Genomic DNA, 22,633 nt, shown 5'->3' with positions numbered 1-22,633 from the left:
AAGCATTGTATTGTCAACTTTTAACATTGTTATCTATAACGATATATAAAAAAAAAATTCCTCCTCTTGAGTACAAATTTCGTATTCTTATTTTATTCTTAATTATAATTTTAAACTAAAGAATATATAATAATGTATAAAGAAAATGCATATTTAATATTTATATTTTATGATTAATTATATTTTAAAATTAAAAAATAAAAAATAATTACTTAAATACTAAAAGTGACTATTATATAGTCATTATTTTTTTTACATAACCATTATTATTAATATATTTTTCCTAAATTACCTATGCCCTTAAAAATTCACTTTAATGTTTTACTGATTATTTATTTTTAAAATTGTGATTGTGGTGTTGTTATTCACAATAAATTAATATTGTATTTGTATTAGAAGCTAACAGGGCACTTCTTTTAAAACTTCTGCTTTGATAAGATGTATTAAATATTTTCTTTTATTACCATATTAATACTTCAAGCATCAATATACTATATTAGAAGTAAATTAATAATCAATTAAAACAATAACATATTAATAAATTACACATCACTTCCTATTGTAGTATAATTTGTTTCACACAAATTAATCACAATAATAAATATGTCTCCTTTTAAAATAATTATATCAAAATTACTTAACTCTCTTGGTAAGTACATTATTTTTTATTGAAAAAGAGAAAATGATTAATTTGAAAAAGAATTAAGAACAGAAAAAAAAATCAATGAAAATTGAGAAAATTAGCTGATTCATAATTTATAAATAAAATACTAAAATTATAGAAGTTTTAGAACAAAGAAAATAACATAGTTATTAAATCCAAAAAATATAAATGGCTTTTTTAACTATCTCAAATATTAATTAACTTCTTATTTCATGTACCAAAAGCTTACACGTGCATTGAAGAGTAAAATGACAAGATTTTACCAAAAGTCAGAGAGTAATTAAAAAGTAGTGTATCTAATTAGCTTTCATTTTTCATAGCATTTAATTAGGCCATAAAGAGCTTTTCACTTCTTTGGAATTTTTCTCACTGCATTCCCTACACAGAAAGCAAGCTGTGCTGATTAACCTTTTTTTTCTTCATTCTACCTTTTTTGTTTTCCTTTGACTTCAGAACTTAGAAGATAGAAGCATTTCGAACACTGCAAAAAGGTACGAGGAACGCGTCTTTCTGTGGACACAGAAAGAATTGTGAAGTTTCCACACACCCCTTTTGCTTTTTCATGATACTTAAACACAGATTTGAAGTTTTGGAAGTGAAAAGAAAAAAGTGGAGGAAGAACTCTCTTAGGCCTCTGTGAAGGTAACAATTTGAATATTTGCATTTCAACATTCCATTTTATCTTCTCTATCCAATGTTTTTCTTTTTAATATTTGTGTCTGTAGAATGTTGGGTCTCTTAATCTTTGTCTTTGGTCGTTGCTTTTTGTTTTGTCCTTATTTTTTAATTTGATGTTATTTAAACCATGTGAGTATTTAAAATATGTTAATTGGGTCATAAGGGAAGTTCATGGTCGTGTTTCCCTGACTCAGCCTGTGATACTGAAGATGCCTTTAATCTGTTTGTATAATAGCATGAATGGATTTACATAAAAAATAACATGATTATATATATTTGTTGTACTCTAGTTGAATATTTTTAAACTATACTATTAACAATTATAATGTTATACTAGTAAGTTGAGTTAACTTATCATGTTTCACATACTGTGGGTCTTATTTGAGTTGAATTGATGTTTGAACAGATAATCTTATCAAACAAGTTTTTTGAATAGCCACTATCATAAGTCTCTTCCATAAACATCCCTGTCTATTACGAAATAAAATGTTTCAAAATAAAATAAGGAAAGCATTTTCTGTTTGGTTGTTCTATTTGGTTTATGGTCTCTGTATGTTGTGACTGGTAGTATTGTTTTTTATACCATTTCTTTATTTGGGTTATTTTCTTTTTTTAAACTGTTATTTCAAAATTACTTCCCACTAAATAGGATTAGTATATCAATGGTTTTTTTAAATTAATTCTAAAATATATTGAGCACTCTTATAAATTCCAAAAAAAACAAATAGGCTAAACAACCATGAATAAGAAATGTTTAAAAAGGGTAGGAAATTGAATAGCACAAGGGATCATCGTAATTAATACTAAAAGATGTATAACTCACTGAATAGTTCAAATTAAAAAGAAAATGTAAATAACATGTATAAAAACAAAATATTTAGTTTTTCTATACTGTCAATTTCCAATTTGGTGCTAAAATTTTACTATAATTTAATATCAATTTCACAATATCAATACATACACAAATAATGGGGGATAGATTTTAATTTTAAACAAATAATATGTGTAAGAATTGAATTAAAAATCATTTTCTAAAAAATAAATGGTCTTATTTTGACCTCTCATTCATAAAAATGTGTCATTTTTATTTCAAGAAAAAAGATTAAAAAGATATATTTTTAAATAACAAAGATCATATCTAATATGTATTAAAAAACGAAAGTTATTTTGAAGGAGTAAAAAACAATTATTTACAGAAATAGAAACATATTCAAATCTAGAAACTTTTATTTGAATGATCCAGTTTAAATCAAAGAAAAATCCATAAGCATTAAAGAAACTTAAAAAATCCAAATACTTGCTAGCTATTGTCTAACTCATTGGCTGTGTTGCAGTTTCGTTGATAACAAAGTGACATCCAACAAAGGTGTTTTCTTGCTCCGTCCTTGCATTACAACTCACATCTCACTTTGTTGCATTATAAGTCATGAACTCTCTCTCTCTCATACACTTTGTTCATATTTACACATACAAACCTCTCCATTTTTCCCATAATCACAAGCTCACAAGAACACATGCTTTAACTTCAATGACAAAAACATAGTTGGTCGACTTTTCTCTGGGAATTTCTCTTCAGTCAGGTCTTAAATTACTCTCTGTTGTTTTTCTTATTTATTGCTGTTTATTCATGCATATATGGAGGATATTCCAATAACTAGAGTTATAGATAGACTAAGAAAGATTTTAAGTAAAATTATTGGAGTAGTACTCTAGAATTCAAGGAAGTTTCCCAAAGTATTGGCTTTCGACAAAAACACAATGGCATCATTTCATTCATACATGTAAACAACTCCATCTAGTTTGAAAATGCTGAGTATTGCTGTGTTAATGCTTACTGTTCACACCTTTTTCATCATATATATAGTGCCTCATCGTGTTGCTTTTAGATAACTTAATTCGAATACAAGCAGAGTTGCATGTGGAAGGAGCAACGACATAAAGAATATATAAGACAAATATATTCACAAACTTCTTTATAAAAACTTGTAGAAGAGAAAAATAACAGAAAAAAAGGAAATGAGTTTTTCATAATTTGAAAACTAGTTTATATATAAACTGATTTGTAGAGGTTTTTTTATATAGTTTTTTAAAAAATTATTCTTAAGTTGTGCATTAATTTTAACTTATGGAGAAACTCATTTCATTTTCTTTTCTTGAAGTCTTTGAAGAGGAGTTTGTCTAAACATGCCTATAGATGTTCTTGTTCAGTCTCATAGAAATAAGAGAGGTTGCATGGTACAAGCATTTCTATGATTTTATTATTAGTTCTGGTCATTGAATCTTTCAAGTCTTAATTCTATTAGAAATTATGAATACCAGAGGATAAAAATTTTAAACTTTCAGGTGTATTAATCCTTCTCACGCATATGATATTCAATTTGCATATTTGTACTGGATATAGAACTTTTTTACGTACACATGTTACTTCACCAATTTCTTAATTGTTTGTTGTGAAGCACAAAATTTATCATTGTATAACTCTGCCTCATGTTAACTATGATCTTCCTTAACATGCATTGTTCCGTATGGTATAATCTTTGACTTTTCATACTGCACTCGTTAGCTAGTAATATTGGCTGTTTATGGTTTACTTTCTCCCCTTTCAAGTTCAGCTGACATGAAGTGTTTGATTTAAAAACTGATATGGTGCAGAAACATCTGCAATGATTATTTTGTTCATTTTCTTAAAACTTGCAGAATCAACAAACATGGCTAATTTTGAAAAAACTGGGGAGCCTAGTCCATCCGAAACACATGCAAAACATAACGAACATTCTAGGTCTGGGAAGGTTGTATCAAGGACACGAAGTGCATCAGTTTCTATTCCTGTAATCTCCATGGAGTCATATGAGAGAGAAATTAGTCTTGTGGGTCATACTGGTCGACTTCCTAGTGTAAGAAGACCATCCTTAATGCATATGAGTGGGCCACTATATGTTCCCAATGGAACTGAAAATCCTTTGAAGCACACTATAGTTGTGGAAGGAAACAAAGTAGTGGAGAGCAAGACAGAAAAATTTTGTAATCTTAGTGAGAAAGATGAAAATCATTGCAATAACAACTATGATACAAAGAATGAACACTTGGTGAGGTCTAGGCTACTCGGAACATGTAATGATCCTTATTGTACTACTTGCCCAACTTACTTCAAGACCTCTATGCAAAGACTTCCAAATGATTCCACTGTGTTTGATCCCCAGGTAATAAAGTACTACCTTTGTTTATAAATCATGGACTTTCATATTTTGAAGTTCCTTTTAAATACATTGTGCATTATAAGAGAAAATTTTCATGTAATTTGGAAGGTACAAGGAGTTTTTTTAAAACAAATTTGTTATTATTATTGGGAATCCAAGTATGAGTCTAAGTCCCATATTAGATAGAAATGAGAAAGTAGATTAGTATATAAAGGTGAAAGACTCATTAACTCATTGTCTTAAGGTTTTGGACAGAGAGTGATGTCAATTCTTTATATGGTTGGACTCATATCTCATTTGTGTTTGTGTCTCTCCGGTGAACCTCCTCCTCGATAGATCCAACAATTATCTGTATCCACCAATGAGTCAATGCATGCATTGTGGCTTGACAATTTTCAGTTGTCTCCTTGTTTGTTCAACACTCACTTACTGAAGGCCACTATGACAAACTTTACTCTATCACAATTCTTGATCTTTCTGTGACCTTTTCTATTGCCTTTTGTATACTTTGCTACAAAATTAAGCTTGTTTTCATTCATGCTTTCAATGCTTACAGTTTCACTTCCACAGTGCTCTTTATGGGGATGCCAAGGGTTTTGGTGGAAAAGTTCTCTCTTTCTGTTCTTCATGTGTTCCTGGAGTTATGAATCCTCACTCAAAAGTTGTACAACAATGGAACAAGCTTTTGGCCATTTTTTGCATGGGAGCAATTTTTGTGGATCCGTTATTTTTGTTTTTAATCTATGTACAGAAGGTATGATTATTTTCCTTTTATTTAATTGAAAAAATCAATTAAGTTATATGATCAGTAGTACTGAGATTTTCATGTTACAGTACTTTGCAAATTTACTTTACATTTTTCCCATTCGTTGTACGCAGGATGATAAATGTATAGCTATCGACTGGGATACGAGAAAAATACTTGTTTTTCTTAGAACAGTGAATGATACTGTGTATTTCTTGAACATTCTTCTCCAGGTGATTTCTCAATAACTAACTTACCTTCCCAAAAAGTGTGCTAATACACATGGTCCATAGATTTTTTTTAATAAAAGTTTCTGTGGCAACTGATGGGTGTGGTAGGACATGGCATCTATGCATCATAGTTATTCACCATGTTATGTAATTTATTGTGATCTCTATTATTTTGCACTGACTTCTCTTTGATTTTGAAGACAATTTAATAGATGTGGAGTGCAAGGAATTAGTGTGTATTTGTGTGATGCCATGAATAAGGATTGATATGTGTGGCTTGCTAATCTTAATGAAAAACATCTTTTCCAGCTTTCCCAAGTGCATTGTAGCAAAGCGGTGGGCATAGATTGGATTTTTTAATATCCAGGTCTAGATCCAATAAAATGGATTGGATCTATATTCCAAATCTAGATGATCTAGTTAGAATGGATCTGGATTAAAATCTGAATTCATTTTAACTAGATTAACTAGATTTAGATTTTTTTTTAATCCAATTTAAATTGGACTAAAATTAGATTGAATCCACTTTGTCAATGATATTAAATTAAGTGAGATTGATCTAATATACTTGACTATTAAATTCATTAGATATGGACTAGGTCAATCTTTAGTTGGGCCAAATTGATCAATCTTTGGTTAAACCGACGGTTGAACTTTGGTTGGAACCAACTCAATCTAATTTCGATCGAAAATGACTTAGCCGACCTTAACTTGGGTTTACTCAATCGATCGAGCTAACTAAGTCTCTAAATTATAATGCAATGTGGAGATCTCATGAAGTAACCAATGAACTTGGTTAAGCTATAAATATAATAATGCAAGACATGAGAGACTTGTGTCTAGAGCTCCTAGCCTTTCCATCACAACTATATACACATGATGAAATTATCACACTGAAAAAGGAAAGCAAGAAAACGCATTATATATACATGTAGGAAAGTTATGGTGATCTACATACTCATCTAGTGGAGAATCAACTAATAAGAGACTTATGTAATTATTGAGGAGATTGGAAGGAAAATAAAAGATACAGAAAAGTTGTTCGTGGATATTGAATACGGTTGTTGAGATTTTAGGTATAGTTTTGTGCTTTTTCACAATTTAAAGCTTAATAATACTAACTATCAAGTTGCCCCTTGGCAGTTTAGGCTGGCCTATGTTTCCCCAGAGTCAAGGGTGGTTGGTGCTGGAGATTTAGTTGATCATCCCAAGAAAATTGCACTTCATTACCTTAAGGGTTATTTTCTTTTTGACTTGTTTGTTGTATTTCCTCTTCCTCAGGTAAATTTCTTCCTGTCTAGCTTTCTTCATTTTCTGAAAAGTTATTTTCTTTTTCTTTTTTCTGTAACTAAGTTTTCTCATCGTGACTTCATGTTTTTATGGTATCCATTTGTACACATTTCAAGTTTCTAACGTGACTTATGATACAAGCATTATACTTTCTTTCCATTTCTTGGAAAATCATCAGATTTGTATATAACCTTCTATGTACAGGAAGCATTACAACTAACAAGTCAGAAAGTTAATCTTGATCATACAATCATAAAAGATAGTCAAAATTAGATTTAACTACAGTGTGAAAGGGGAAAGAAAGTGTTTTAATAATGTGAAAAAATTAATCAACTATTTATATGCTCATCAAAATCCTTGCTAATGAAATATGTGCAGATAATGATGTTTTTTGTCCTACCAACCCGCTTGGGGGCATCAGGAGCAAACTATGCAAAGAATCTTCTGCGTGCAGCGATCCTTGTGCAGTATATTCCCAGATTATTCAGGATCCTGCCTCTGCTAATTGGACAATCTGAAACAGGATTTATATTTGAATCAGCTTGGGCAAACTTCATCATAAATCTTCTCATTTTCATGCTTGCTAGCCATATTGTTGGCTCTTGCTGGTATCTCTTCGGTCTACAGGTGACTTAAAAACATTTGAAGCTTATTTGTTTGTTTTGAAAACATAATTTAGCTTTTCTCTTCTAACTTGTTTCCTTGACTTCTCTACTTTTACTTCAAACCACTACTACAGCTTCCTTCAACTCTCAATACAAAATTCACCAAACAAGTTTTATGATATTTTTGTTCTGCTAAATGTTTTTCAAAAGCAGGAAAATAAGAATGAATTTCTTCCTCGCCGAATTTCATTATTTGTACCCTCACTGTAAAAAGAAAAAAAGAATACTACTGGATTACCATAAATGAATCTGATTTCAAGTGATATTGTACATAGTACAGAGAAAATGAGTGTTACTGTCTTGTCAGTATGATATCAGTATATACTACAAAGTTTAATCCTTCTAATTAATTTATTGATATTAATTGTCAAATTCAACTATCATATAGTCTTGGATTCTTTAAAGATGAGTGATCCATTAGAATCAGGAATTTGGTGTTATCTTACTGTCTCTTTTTGTATATCTTCCTGATAGAGGGTTAATCAATGCTTGCGAGATGTCTGCGGAAAGTCTCGTATTGATAGATGCACGACAATCATTGATTGTGGAAGACGAGGTTATATCAGAAACAACTATTCCGACCAAGCATCAGCTCTATGGAACAATAACACAGACGCCATTGCTTGTTTGAATTCCTCACCCGGCGGTTTCCAATATGGGATCTATGTCAATGTTGTACCTCTTACCACGGAAACTAGTTTGATTAACAAATATATTTATTCTCTTTTTTGGGGGTTCCAGGTATGTATCTCATTCCTTCCTTTATTTGTTCCTTCTTTTGCAATTATGTACATTTAGTACCAAGTAAGAAGGTGTGAATGTTGATTTGGGTGCAAATGTGGATGCATGCATGTGGCATATCTATGAAGACTAAGCTTTTTAGTTTTCATATAACAAGTATCTACACAGATAGAATGCTATCAAACATATATTGTAATGGTTAAAAACAACTAAGATATATGAAAATAAGTCTCGCAAAAAAAGATGTTACAAATGAGTAAACGAAAGTAAGTGTTCACTCACTCTCTAGATTGTTTGTTAAGTGCTTAAGGATTGGTGTTCAAGCCGTTCAAGTTGTCTCGAAGAATTGTTTCAGCCAAACATAATTTTTTAATTATGACATGATTGAAAAGTGTCTCACAATGTTACCATCTGCAATCCCTTTTTCTTTGTTAACTTATTAACAAGGCCTATGTAGTATTTACAAATTCCATGAACCCTGTCCTGTTTTCTCATGGTTGGTCTCTCACTTTCTAACCCACCTGGCTGGTAACTCCTTTGGATTTAAAGCTTAGATGAAACACACACTCACTTTATGTCGTGCTAGAATTTTTAAGAAGAATGAGGAAGACAACCAATGAACTCTAGAACATAAATACTCTGATATCATAAAGTCCAAACCAAACAAACGGTAACTTAACCTCTGCAGTGACAGCTCATGAATAATTTGATGTCTTGCCAATTGTAGTATAATACCTGCATGATGTTTAATGCAGCAAATTAGTACTCTCGCTGGTAGTTTAACCCCAAGCAGGTTTTGGGGAGAAGTCCTTTTTACAATGGCCATTATAGGATTGGGACTCTTGCTTTTTGCAGTTCTGATTGGAAACATACATAACTTTCTTCAAGGTCTTGGAAGAAGGTTTACACATAACTTATCTACTGCTATGTGTTACTTTTTTTAGTGTGGTTTTATTACAATGCATTTGATATATTTTCTTACCTATCACTTGCAGAAGGCTAGAAATGCAACTCAGAGGCCGCGATGTTGAGCAATGGATGAGGCATCGTCGTTTACCAGAAGATCTAAGAAAGTACAAAATGTTCCAATTTAACAAACTATATTGAAATACCTTGTGAGAAAGTAAATATATATACACACACTCACATAAGTTTACCTTTAAATAGATAGCATGATTAGCATATGCATCCAACAAATGTTGTCACCTTGAGTCACTATCTGCTATACGTTATATATTACAACCTTTGCTTCCCATACCCCTTTCTTTTGTATTCTAGTTGTACACGATTTGGTAATTCCTCCATGTATGTAAAACTTCCCCAGTTTCCTCCAATAAGTATATGCAAAATCATGAAGCAAATACATACATATACATACATACATATACATACATACATATACATACATACATATACATACATACATACATATATACATACATATATATATATATATATATATATATATATATTGGCAATGCATTTACTTTTAAAAAAACAGAAAATCATGGTGCTAGTCTAATTCATGATTAAAAAACATAAAGTTACTGTTAGTTATATTTTTTAATCATCCATTTCTTATGAGCCAAAATAATTGTTTAATATAACCGGAAATTTAAGACCACAATTAATGTATAAGTGATAGATATTATGTTTCTTGTGCAGGAAAGTACGAAGCGCTGAACGGTATAATTGGGCTGCAACAAAAGGGGTGAATGAAGAAATGATTCTTGAGAATTTGCCCGAAGATCTCCAGAGAGACATAAGACGTCATCTCTTCAAATTTGTTAAGAAAGTATGTAGTACAATACTTGTGCCACAATAATTTTATTATAGTAACACCATAATCATGATTGCTACGAGAAGAATTGTGGTTAACATATTGGATGAAGTTCAAAGTCAAAGCCACAAAGTCTCATTTAAAGTTCTATAGTCGTTGGGTCTTTTCTCTCTATGCGTAAGAAACTAGAAATGAAGGATGGAACTTAAATTTAAAATCCATTTTGAAGGAAAAGCTTCACGTATCTTTATGGTCAAACCAACACCATACACAAGATCCAAATGATATTTGACTCTTTTACTTAATATCAATCTGTATGCATACCTGAGGATCCAAAATGTTGGTAGGTCCGAATTTTCACTCTGATGGATGAACCTATCTTGGATGCCGTCTGTGAGAGACTGAGACAGAAGACATACATAAAAGGAAGTTTAATTTTGACCCAAGGTTGTCTAATTGAGAAGATGATCTTTATTGTGCGCGGAAAATTGGAGAGCATTGGAGAAGACGGAGTTGGAGTTCCCTTGTCTGAAGGAGATGCTTGTGGTGAAGAACTTCTGACATGGTATCTTGAACATTCTTCTTCTGTAAGCACAGGTATAGCTATACTTGGTATGATGACAACATGCTTGTTAACCGCACTTAACTAGGAAATGAACAAAAATACTAAATGAGAAACAATACAAGTAATCAACATTTTTTCACCAGCAGATGGTAAAAAAGTAAGGCTTCCAGGGCAGAGGTGGCTTAGCAACAGGACAGTAAAGTGCCTAACAAATGTGGAGGCATTTTCAATCCGAGCTGAAGATCTTGAAGAAGTCACAAGCCGGTTCATGAGATTCTTGCGGAATCTTCGGGTTCAAGGATCTCTAAGGTAATCTATTTCCTAGGTTTGGGATTCTCACAAGTTTGAGATTTTCACTAGTAATGAACCCACTTTCTTTTCTTCAAATTCATGGCTCTGTCATGATCATTTGATCGTTTTGTTATGCCAGGTATGAATCACCTTACTGGCGATCATTGGCAGCAACTCGAATTCAGGTGGCATGGAGATACTGGAAGAAATGTAGAAGTAATTCTATGACCTCACAATAAGATCAACCAATGAATTTGTAGAATATTCACCGTTCTACCTACTGTTACCTCCATCCGAACATGGCAATTTTTCGAGAAATATGTTTGTCTTTTTTGTTAGACTTTTTTCAAATTTTCTCTTATGATAATATTTTTTTTACCAGGATACCCTTTATTACTTGACAACATTTTGGTAAATAGATGTTATAAATTAAAAACATAATTCTTTTTCTTGTGACTACCACAAATTATTAAGATAGTTATACAAACTACTATTTTCTCTTCACAAAATTAGGTCCCAATAATTTCAATACAGTTGTAATTATGGAAAAACAATGCAGTGAGTTAATAAATTTAATGTTACTAACTAAATAACCAACTTCGTTTAATCATCTTGAAAACTGTCCTATTTATACAGGACAAATATTATATACAATTTTTCCTTTCAAAATTAAATAATGACCAAATGCAAGCAAATGATTTAGCAGTGCTTTGCTGGAATGTTTAAATGGAATCTTGAATTTAGAATCAATGAAATAAAATAATAGTAACTCTTACAAGAGAGAGAAATAAAATTTGGTAAACAAGATTCAATATGTAACAGCTAGCCCTTACATAATATATTGAAAATGGCAAGCAGTCATTATACCTTCAAATGCTAATCTTCCCCTTCGAATATTATCCTTCATTGACCCTTCATTAAAAAGTTATACAAATCTGAAACACTAAGAAATGAAGCATTTCAAGTATCATGTTCAATTCAGTGGTTGATATTTAAATACAATGAGCAGCGACTGAAAATTTCTAGAAACCTTGAAACCAGATGAAGCAGAACAATGGTACATTAAGAAAAAAGAAAAATGAAGTAGAATCACAAAAAAACGACCATGAATATCATCACAATTAGAGAATGAACTTAATAACATACATGACTTTCGATGAAAATAAAGTGACAATGAACCCAATACATAGTCCATCTTTTTATGTTAAACTAGAATAGCTCCCAGTAATCATTTGAACAAGTTTCTCGGCCTTATCATTCTCTTCTTTGGAAAAAACACAGTCCTTAATCGACTATACACTATATCATGGGATATTTACAAAGTGACTATATTCAAAGCATCAACCTAACTACTGATTCCAAATCATTAAAAAATCGGCAATAAGAATGTAAAGAGAAAAACAAAGAAGTTTACAAGTAATACACATGATAGGTCAAATGTTAATTATATGGAGAATCCTAAAATGGGTGCTTTTAAACTTTTATTCATCAAAACCATCGAGAAGAACTCACATACCAAAGTATAATTCAGCAGGAAATCCCTCACATTTAATTGTGTCCATGGTTTGAGTTCAAGGTTACTATTGCAAGCACAGTAAAGATGGATTCATGCAGAGAAGGCAAAAGTTGAAGTTGGGTTTCGTTTTAAGAAGAAAAGACAAGGAGTTCTAAAATGTCCTTTATATCAGCAATGCTTCATTTTGGTTAATGATGTACGTTTGGCAAGTGTACCAATCGTAATTGTAGTAACAAAATATCGTCCTCAAGGATTGAATGAGTTGAGTACTAGTTTACTAATTTACTTAATTTTGAGCAACAAAGATTGTCAAGTAGAATGATGAACATAAACAAGTGATGGAAATTCAAATAGTATAAACAATGTTAGAGAATTGATTTCATACCTTTTCATATAATTTCCTCCCCTTTTCAATCGATGTGTAAATTATAATTATCCACTTGAGTTTATTTAGAGCTTGTTTACCCCTAATCCCTTAGTAGGCAAACGTATCCCTTGAATTTGAATCCCCAATCCCTTAGGCCAATTACAAATTCAACAAGATCATGAAGAACAATCATATCTCAATTCAAACTAACTAGTCCTGCCCAATTTCCCAATTGTGACAGCATCTAATCTGTTCTATTTATAAACACAAGCAATTCCCAATCTCCTAACTGTGAAACTGCTCATAGAATAGACATTAAAACATAAATAGAACACTGGGATAATTAAAATGAACTTAACATCAATTAAAAAAGGTTCAGAAAATATAATCCAAAGCACTACATCAATCCACTAACAAAAGGAAATTTAGTTCTGCATAATGGAAAAAGAAAAATCAAAAAGCAAAAAGTTCCGCAAAACGTTGCAGCCAAAAGCTCCAAGAAGAAGACGAAGAAGAAGCCCCTGGTGTTGTCTGTCAATTCCCTTTTTGTCTCCCCTTCCACGTGTTTTCATTCCTCCCCCATCATTTCCACAAATTCCTCCTTTTTAGGAGAGTGGTTTTCCTTTTCCCTAACTTCCTCCAATTTTCCTTTAATTTAATCTTTTAAAATCAGTCATAAAAGAGATCAATAACTGCTCAATAACTGCTCCTGGAAACTTTCACAGCCCATGGAAAACTCCCCACTCTGCCTGTGTTCTTCTCTGCTTTAATTCTGTTTTCTTACGTGAATCCACAGATTACTCCACAGGTTGTGGGAACTTTCACAGCACAGTTGTTGAACTTTCTGTTTTGCAACTCCATTTAGAAGCAACATCCACATGTAACTCCACAGGTTGTGAGACTGTTCACAGCTTGGTTGTTGAACTCTCTGGATTCATCTTGGTATCTTGTACATCAATTCTTCCCAAATTGTGATTTTGGCACTTAGAATCATCAATCTACAATAAAAACACAAAATGCCAATGTATGATCCGAAACAGAGATAATCCATGACTAAATCCTTCAATGAATGCAATTATGCATGCAAATGACCTAAACTAAGACATGAATGCAATTACATGTACTCACACATCAGTTAACAGTGTTGGGTAAACTTAAATGTGGGTAGTTACATTTAATAGTGTTGGTAGAATTAAGTATCTTAGGAGATTGCAAAAGTTAGGAGTGCTTCTAATAATGATTGTGACGTGCAATAGAGGTCATTAATTTATTGTTTAGGTAGTAGTTGTATTTAATGGATGTAGTTGAAGGGCCAAGACAAAAGGGTCTATAAATAGTTCTTGTACAACTCAATGTATTTACACAACAAGTAATACAAGAGAGTTTTTATCCAGAAAGACTTGTTTGTCAACAAATTGGCATCAGAGCTAGAGAGCCTGAGTATCTAAGTGCTTAAGAAAAAGTGTTTGAGAGCTAGAGAGTTTGAGCGAGATGATCAACCTTGCAAACAATATGCACTTGCCTAAGTTAACAAAAGTCATCAACTATGACAACTGAAGTTTATAGACGAAGGCCCTCCTTGATTTCCAAGAAGTATGGAAAGTAGTTGAAAATGGGCACAAGAACCGTTAGACATTGAAGAATAGACGATTGCCTAACTTGTTGCGTTGAAAGCATTGCAAGTGAAGGACAAAGCATCCATGTACGTGTTGTACCGAGTTGTCCATGAGTCCAACTTTGACAACATAGCAAATGCTAAGTCTTCAAAAGAAGCGTGGGATATATTAGAGAAAGCTTATAAAGGGGATAATTGTATAAAGTAGGTCAAACTTCAAACTCTCAAAGGCGAGCTTGAAAGCATGAGGATGAAAGAGGTTGAAGGAGTGGCCCTGTACGTCTCTCGGGCTGAGACGTGATGAACCCACTTGAAAGGAATGGAGAAACACTGCCCACTAATATAAGGACCTGTCGACGCTCTCAATTGAAGAGTTTGTCAGGTCACTTGAGGCGCATGAGCAGTAGAGAAGGAAGAAGAAGGAAGAGTCTCTCAATCAAGCACTTTAGGCAAAGGAAACCATAACCAGAAGAAGGCACCTTATACAAAAAAACACTCAAGGTCATGGTGGTAGAGGTAGAGGAGGATATGAAAAAGGTAAAGAACAATTTGGTCAAGAAAATTGGCATGGCCAAGGTTGAGGTCAACGGAGAGGAGGTCGGTCAAGCAACTCAAGCATAGAGTGCTTTAATTGTGGAAAGTATGGCCATTGCACAAAAGACTGCAAGTCAAACAAGTGCTACAATTGTGGCAATGTCGAGCATTTCGTGAAGGATTGCTTTATACATAAGACCAGATGAAAGATATGTCGAAGAGGTCTTGAAGAAGTTTAAAATGTCAAGTTGCAACCCGGTTTCCACCCAATGGAACCAGGCACAATGCTTTCAAAATATAGTGAGCGAGACCGAGTTGATGCAAGAAAATACCGAAGTTTGATTAGAAGTCTTAGGCATCTTACAAATACAAGACCAATTCAATGCTAACCCCTTGTTTACTTGAATGGATTTGGGAGAGAGTGATTGAATGGATTTGAGAGGATTTGAAGTTAAATTTTTTTGTTGTTTAGTTGAGTGAATTTGTAGGTAAGTCAGAGTGGATTTGGAAGTAAAGGGGATTGTGATTCGAGTTGATAACAAATCAGTCACTAAAATGGCGAAGAACCCAATAAATAATGAGAGACGCAAGCATATTGATGTTCAGTTTCACTTCATCTGAGAACAAGTGAAAGAAGGAAACATGGCGTTAGAGCACATAGGAAGTCGAGAACAAGCTACTGATATGTTCATGAAGCCATTATCGACCACTCAATTCGAAAATAACAAGAGGGTGATTGGAATGAAGGACAACAAAGACATTTAAGTTTATGGGGAGATTTTGTTGGGTAAACTTAAATGTGGCTAGTTGCCTTTAGTAGTGTTGGTAGAATTAAGTGTCTTAGGAGATTGCAAAGGTTAGGAGTACTTTTAGTAATGATTGTGGCATGCAATACAGTTCATTAATTATGTTTTAGGTAGTAGTTGTATTTAATGGATGTAGTTAAAGAGCCAAGACAAAATAGTCTATAAATAGTTCTTGTACTATTCAACGTATTTACACAACAAGTAATACAAGAGAGTGTTTATCTAGAAAGACTTGTTTGTCAAAAAAATAAACACATGGTTAAAGTGTCCAAAATTTCATATTTCTTATAATGAAATATCTAAACAAAATATCTTATGACATTGGATTTTAAATTTCTTCAAAATTGCATTCTACATAGATGTTATAACATTCTCTACACGAAAGACACAAAGGAGAGAAAATTGGTAAACAAATGTTCAAATTTCACATCTAACCTTACATTGAATATATAAATTCAGCCCTCAACCATCATGCCTTTTAGATGCCATCCTTCAATCTTTGATCCTTTATTCATTAGCAAATCCTGCATATCTAAAAATCAAAGAGATGACGTATTCCAATACCAAATAATCATAACACGTTCAGCTTGGTTTGATATCTGAAGCACTAATATGATAAAATCGCCATTAAAACTCAATTAACTTTAGGCCAAAAACTAAAAAAGATCTCACCTAGTTTAAATCCTACAATAAGCCTCTAGCAATCATTTCACGAAGAAGTTTCTCAGCCATATCATTTTTATTTTCATCAAAGAGATAACAAATAACAGTTTCATAAGTTACAGCATTAGGGTTGCAACCACTTTCTTCCATTTCTGACAGCATGGCCAAAGCTTCACCAAACAAGCCCCATTTACAAAGTCCATTGATCATAACATTATATGTCCTGACATTTAGATGAAATCCTTTAATCAAAAGATTCTGGAAAATCTCTTGTGCCCTCTTCAGTCTTCCACCTTTGCAAAATCCATCAATAAGTATTGTGTATGTATGCTCAGTGGGCTGAAGTCCACTGTCTTTAATTTTTTTGAGTAGTTCAATTGCCCTATCTACCTGATGGCTTTTGCACAAAGCATGTAACAAACAATTGTAGGTGACTACATCAACATGTTGACCAGTATCATGCATCTCATCAATAAGCTTCCAAACATGAGATAGTTTTCCTGATTTGCACAAACCATCAATAACGGAATTGTAAGTCACTGTATTTGGAACAATATTTTTCTGATGCATTTTTTCAAACATATTGACCGCCTCATCCACCATCTTATTCTTACATAATCCATTAATCATGATGTTGTAGCTCCGAACATCCGGAATCACTCCCCTTAAAGTCATAGTGTTAAATACATCTTTGGCCCTCTTCACATCCTTGACTAAATAATACCCATCCATTAAAGAATTATAGGTAATAACATTAAGTTTTACACCAGCTTTCACCATCACAGCCAGCATATGTTTAGCTTGTTTCAACTTTCCTTCCTTACAGAAGGCATCAACCAATACATTGAAGGTATACACATCCGGGCTGATGCTTTTCAGTACCATTTGGCTAAATAAATCAATGGCTTCGTGCAATTGATCCACAATGCAGAAACCATACATTAAAGCAGTGTAAGTGATGACATTGGGAGAAACTCCCTTGACAACCATTTCAGAGTATAAATCATTAGCCTCAGCAACAAGTTTATCTTTGCATAGGCTATCAATGATTGAGCTGTACATTACCACATTAGGCATGACCAAACGTCCTTCAATCTTTCTCAGCAACTGCACAGCAACCCTGGTTTCTCCACTCTTGCATAACCCATTGATTAAGGTTCCATAACTAACTTGATCCAACCGAACTCCCTGAGCTACCACATTGTCGTGAAAGATCAGTGCTTTCTTGACCTCACCACTGATACAGAGACCATTGATGAGTGTGTTGAAGGTTACGGTATTGGGGTGATGACCCGTCTTGAGAATTTTGCCGAACACAGAGAAAGCTGAGGCCATTTGATGGAGGTGGCAAAAGCAATTGATGAGGATGGTTAAAGTGCAAACGGTGGGAATAACTCCACTGGATTCCATCTGCTTAGAGAGGGAAATGACTGTAGGGTAGTGATTGATCCGCATAAGTGATCCTAGAATGCGATTAAACTGAATGATGGGTGGTGGTTGATGCATTTGAAGCATGCCATTGAACAAGGTAACGGCATCTTGGGGATTGTGAAAGCATGAGGGGCGAGAGTGTGAATGAAGGTGATAAGAAAGAAGAAAAGGAGGAAAATTGTGAAACGAAAGAGGGTGAGAAAGACAAAGGGCAAGCTTTAACCTTAGCATTTGATTGTGAAACAGGTAAGAAGAAAAACAAAAACTCAAAAACAAAAAATAGAAGTCACAAATTAGGGTTAGTGAACGTTGGTTTAAAGGTTGGTTTGGAGTGATGGTTTCACTCAATTGGAAAAGTTCATCTCTTGAAATTTTGGTTTTGAACTAGAATTTGAACCCTTTCAACATAAAAACAACATACACTTCAGCTTTTAGCTTTCCATTAAACAGAGGAGAAGATAATGGAAGCAAGGCAGATACTGTGGTGACTGTTTAGAAGTTAAAGTCGCTTTCTTTTCCAATGTTCTGAAATATCCATTAGATAAAACTGTAATGAAATTCTGAATTTAAATATAAATTTTAATAGTAAATACCTTTTTCTAATATTTTATTATTGTTTTAAGAAAAAATATGTTATATAAAATAAAAATAAAATAATTTGTTCAAATTTAATTAAAATTTGTGAAAATATAATTTCTAACAATCCTAAAAATAGAATTCATCCTTTAATATAGTTTCTACAACGTATAGTATTAAGAATACATATTCTTATAGATGCACATAAACAAATGTTTTAGATTTCAATCCATCAAAACGTTTACAAAAAGATATAGTTCTTAGATAAAATAGTGTTACTAAAAATAAAACTGACTACATAATATAAAAAGTTCACATACATTAACCAATCCGACGAAAACACTAAGCTACAATCACTACTTTTAAGGTCTAGTTTTACTACTACATGTAGACTCCTATGCTCATACCACTGTACTAATCATGGTAAGAATAAGACAAACAATATACAAGAGAAAATGATAAGCTAATTATAATTAAACATAAATATAATATAAAATTTCAAAATATAACATATTACATTATTAATCACTTTAAAATAATGCATTATATTTCTAAAACAATCAAGCTTCACACATGGTATACTGGTCATAGAAGTTTTGATATAATGTTGTTTCAATCTCGTGATAAAGATAAGTTAACTTATGATTTTTCCAAAAAAGAAGTCTCACATAAGTTTTCACCATGAAACCTCATTCAAACCACCTAAATTATGACACTATATGTGAGTTTATAACCTAGAGTATAAAATAGCTTATGATCAATACATATCATTAATCAATGCATAACACTAAACTAGAAAGGACTTGTATTTCTTCCATAAAAGCCAAGCTCCAAATTATACAATTCACAATGTTCATTCCATCATTCCACTTTCTTACTCCTAATCCACTCTTTAATTCATAAACAATTTTCCCACAACATTCACATATTCTAATATTAGCTATAATTGTCTTTAAATTTAGCAGTCATACTCAGCAAGACAAATTACTCGCTCAATAAGTTCCACTATAGGAACCCTCACTTAGCGACTAATAGTCTCGCTTAATGAGTTGATCACTAAAACCAAAATACAAATTTATTTGTTTAGTGAGACCTCATCTTTTGACTTTCTGTTAAACTTGAATCTGATTGTTGCTCCATTAGAAGAGACTTGCCTAATAAGTCTACAAAATGCAGACTAGTAAATGTGCACTTTAAACAACACCAAACAACATAAAACCCAACTTATGCTTCATTCATATCATCAATACACAATTTACATACAAACAACTTATGATAAGTCAAGTAAACCACTCTCGTATATTAAATTAGTAACTTTACATATCAATATCAATCATTAGATATACATCATAGGTTCCTCATTCAAACACATTTACACCAAAACAATTAGCTTTAACGTAAATCCAATTCATAAAAATCAAAGTATCAAGATATACACTAACCATAACATAATTTAAGGTAATAAAAAATCAAAATTAACTTTCCTTGTCTTAGTTAAACATTCTTTTTCCTCAAAGGTGTTCTTTAGAACTCTATTCAGACATAATTTGATAACAATAACCTCAATAGATCTAAATTTATCATCTAGACTGCAAAACAACAAATTTCTTAAAAACTCTTTTAAACCATACACATTAGCTTAAAATTGACATACAACTTTAAAGAACGAAAATACTTTAAAAGAAAAAGATATATTTTTTAACTATTTGATTAGAGGAACAAACAGAACCCTCACTATCTTAAAAAATATTTTTATAACAAATTAATTAATATTTTTATAGAGTAATTTTGAATAAAGGCTACAAAGACATTTTTTTAATAAAAATTGAATTGTAACACACATAACTCTTACATTAAACTTTTTACAAAATCTCCAATTGTTTTTCACATTAATTACGTGCAAGAACATCATTTATGTGATAAAAAAACATCATCTCGCTCAAAATCTAAATAGAATTAGTTTGCCTTGTTTTTATCTTTATTGCATTATAATACACTAAAAAAACTCCTAAAAACTCTAATCATAAAACATCATATAATCAAGATTAAAATTCCAATTTTAAAACATTCTCTCCACCCAACCAAACCACAATAAGGGAAAAAATTAAAATTAAAATAAAGAGAAAAGACAAGGAGAAATCATCTTGATAATTAATTGCAATCTTATCTTTTTATAAAATGGTTCAAATAAAACTTTTCAATTGTATAACCTATATTACAATCGCATAAATAGATATATGTTTTTTTAATATTTTGTGTTCGTAAAAATTATAAGATGCATCTCAATGATTTACGTTATGAGAAGTTTGAGTGTTATTTATAAACTATGTACATTATGAAAAGATATAATATTTATAGATTTTAAATCTTCAACTTTTATTTTTTTAACATTACTTACGAGTTAAGACATTCTAAAATCTATTTTTTTATATTAATTATTGTTGAAAAAAAACTTTTCAAAATTTTTGAAACGTTGTTTCCGACACAAGACTTTTACAACAAATAAAATATTTTAAAATAAGTTTTTGGAATTAATATTTTAAAACATTTTTTTCAAACATACAAAATACTTTTTAAAACAAGTTTTCCGAAACAAGTTTTTCATCAAACACGTTTTTCGGATAATTAATCTATGATAATAAATTTTTTATAATATTTTAATCTATTTATGTGTTATTGTGTAATTAGTTCATATTAATATTTATTATTATTATTAATTGAATTAATTCCATTAATTGCAGAATGAATGATGTTAAAACGTTGTTGAAAGTATCGTTATCTTTTCTTTGTTTCTTTCTCATGCAATAAGATATAATTAGGTAGAGCTGTTACATTGAAGAAGACGGTGTGCAGTAGTGTAACGTGACACTGTTGTTATTGTACAAAAGAAGAAAACCTTTCAATTTGCTATTGGCACGCCTGTTCCAATAAGCTCACAACGCGCTTTCTCTTTATCTGTAATACCTATCCTAGTTTCTACTATTAGTTCTTATACTTAAGCATAAACATAGAATCTAATAATATCTAAACTAATCCACTAAAGTATAAAATTTAATTTTAAGCATAATTTAAATTTAATTACCACTTTGTTGATTAAGTCCACACACTTATTTATCTCATAAAAAAAGTCACTACACTAATTATGTGTATTTTTTTTCTTCAATATGATATGAACAATCACTTTAATATTATTTTTATAAATAATCAGTATCCTCTTTACCACAAAAATATTATTTCAATTTTAAATGATTAATATCCTTTTTACCATTAAATATTATTTAAAGAAAGTATTTGGATATAATATTTATTTTATAATTGTGTAATTACCATTCCATACATAAAAATAATTATTAATAACAAATTAATATATTAAGTAAAAGATTATCACCATCTAATTCTGTATGTATAAAAACCATAAAATATCTAAATGATTTATATATGTGTGTATAAATATTAGTGACTGGCAATCTTATAACCATAATCAAAATTATTATCTTCCGTATCATGTTTCCATATTTGTCCAGTAAATTTTAGTAAAATTTAAAAATATATTTTGAAGTATAACAATGATGAAACCAATTACTTTTACCACCATTTGATAACATACCTCTTTTTATAGTTTTTTTTATGATAATATTAGTTTTTTCTATACATGTAAGTTTGGCTCTTCTAATACGGTTTGCTTATAACGATATTAACTAGGTAATAAACCAAGATTAAAAAACTCTCAATTGAAAAAGTTTACAAGATTAAAATATTTATAAGTAAACAAGTTAGTTATTTTTTAAAAAAACATTTATTTTCAATATAAAAAAATATAATTAACTCCTAATATATTATCAATCTAAATATTTTTAATTTATTAAATAACTATATATAAACATTTTATTTAAGCTAACATAATTTTTTATAAGAGATTTTAATAATTCTTTTACTTATTTATATAAGAAAATGATACAATAATGTAAGATATTAAAATACAATTAAATATATTTAACTTTTTTTTATTAAATAAACATATTTTTAAAATATATAAGATAATTATTTAATTTTTTATAAAAAAAATCATCTAAATCAAAACTAAATAAGATATTTCAATTTGAAAGTTTAAAATAACAATATGAATAATAAATCTATGATGTTTTTATTATATGTTGTTTACTTTTTATTTTCTAATATATAACTTAAATTTACATTTAAATTCTATTAATTATTTATTTTTATTTAATAACTAATATATATATATATATATATAATAATTTAAAAAAAACCTTTTAGT

At 31.0% G+C, this 22,633-nt stretch overlaps 2 protein-coding genes and 1 long non-coding RNA gene across 7 annotated transcripts; 1 reads left to right on the top strand and 2 right to left on the bottom strand.

Annotated features, from left to right (window-relative positions):
* Positions 1–1,024: 1,024 nt before the first annotated feature.
* On the top strand, positions 1,025–11,305 carry LOC124819895 (putative cyclic nucleotide-gated ion channel 20, chloroplastic). 4 transcript variants are annotated; one of them, XM_088112537.1, is made up of 13 exons: positions 1,025–1,306; positions 4,040–4,542; positions 5,096–5,293; positions 5,419–5,517; positions 6,658–6,795; positions 7,183–7,431; positions 7,944–8,210; positions 8,966–9,111; positions 9,206–9,283; positions 9,876–10,005; positions 10,338–10,587; positions 10,699–10,864; positions 10,986–11,305. In XM_088112537.1, the coding sequence occupies exons 2-13, from the start codon at positions 4,051–4,053 to the stop codon at positions 11,083–11,085; spliced, it is 2,313 nt and encodes a 770-aa protein (XP_087968663.1). In that variant the 5' UTR covers positions 1,025–1,306; positions 4,040–4,050; the 3' UTR covers positions 11,086–11,305. The 4 variants fall into 4 exon arrangements, with proteins under 4 accessions (XP_087968663.1, XP_087968664.1, XP_047147454.2 ...); XM_047291498.2 differs by having other exon boundaries at positions 1,027–1,306; positions 10,702–10,864; XM_088112538.1 differs by lacking the exon at positions 6,658–6,795.
* Positions 7,099–9,868, bottom strand: LOC124819898 (uncharacterized). The gene is made up of 4 exons (XR_007027295.2): positions 9,368–9,868; positions 9,193–9,275; positions 8,891–8,945; positions 7,099–7,318 (listed from the first exon to the last, which is right to left on the bottom strand). It is a non-coding gene; the product is annotated as an uncharacterized LOC124819898 (long non-coding RNA).
* Positions 11,306–13,072: 1,767 nt separating the features above from the next.
* On the bottom strand, positions 13,073–18,287 carry LOC124819894 (uncharacterized). 2 transcript variants are annotated; one of them, XM_088113538.1, is made up of 2 exons: positions 16,120–18,287; positions 13,073–13,727 (listed from the first exon to the last, which is right to left on the bottom strand). In XM_088113538.1, exon 1 carries the CDS (start codon positions 18,007–18,009, stop codon positions 16,369–16,371), a length of 1,641 nt encoding a protein of 546 aa, XP_087969664.1. In that variant the 5' UTR covers positions 18,010–18,287; the 3' UTR covers positions 13,073–13,727; positions 16,120–16,368. The 2 variants fall into 2 exon arrangements, with proteins under 2 accessions (XP_087969664.1, XP_087969665.1); XM_088113539.1 differs by having other exon boundaries at positions 16,125–18,287.
* Between the last annotated feature and the right edge of the window lie 4,346 nt (positions 18,288–22,633).

This window comes from Vigna umbellata, chromosome 4 (genome assembly GCF_029865625.1).
Source record: "Vigna umbellata cultivar VRB3 chromosome 4, Vumbellata_1.0, whole genome shotgun sequence".
Taxonomy (NCBI): domain Eukaryota; kingdom Viridiplantae; phylum Streptophyta; class Magnoliopsida; order Fabales; family Fabaceae; genus Vigna; species Vigna umbellata.
Note: the sequence above shows the minus strand (reverse complement) of the source record. Positions and strands in the feature narration are given on the sequence as shown.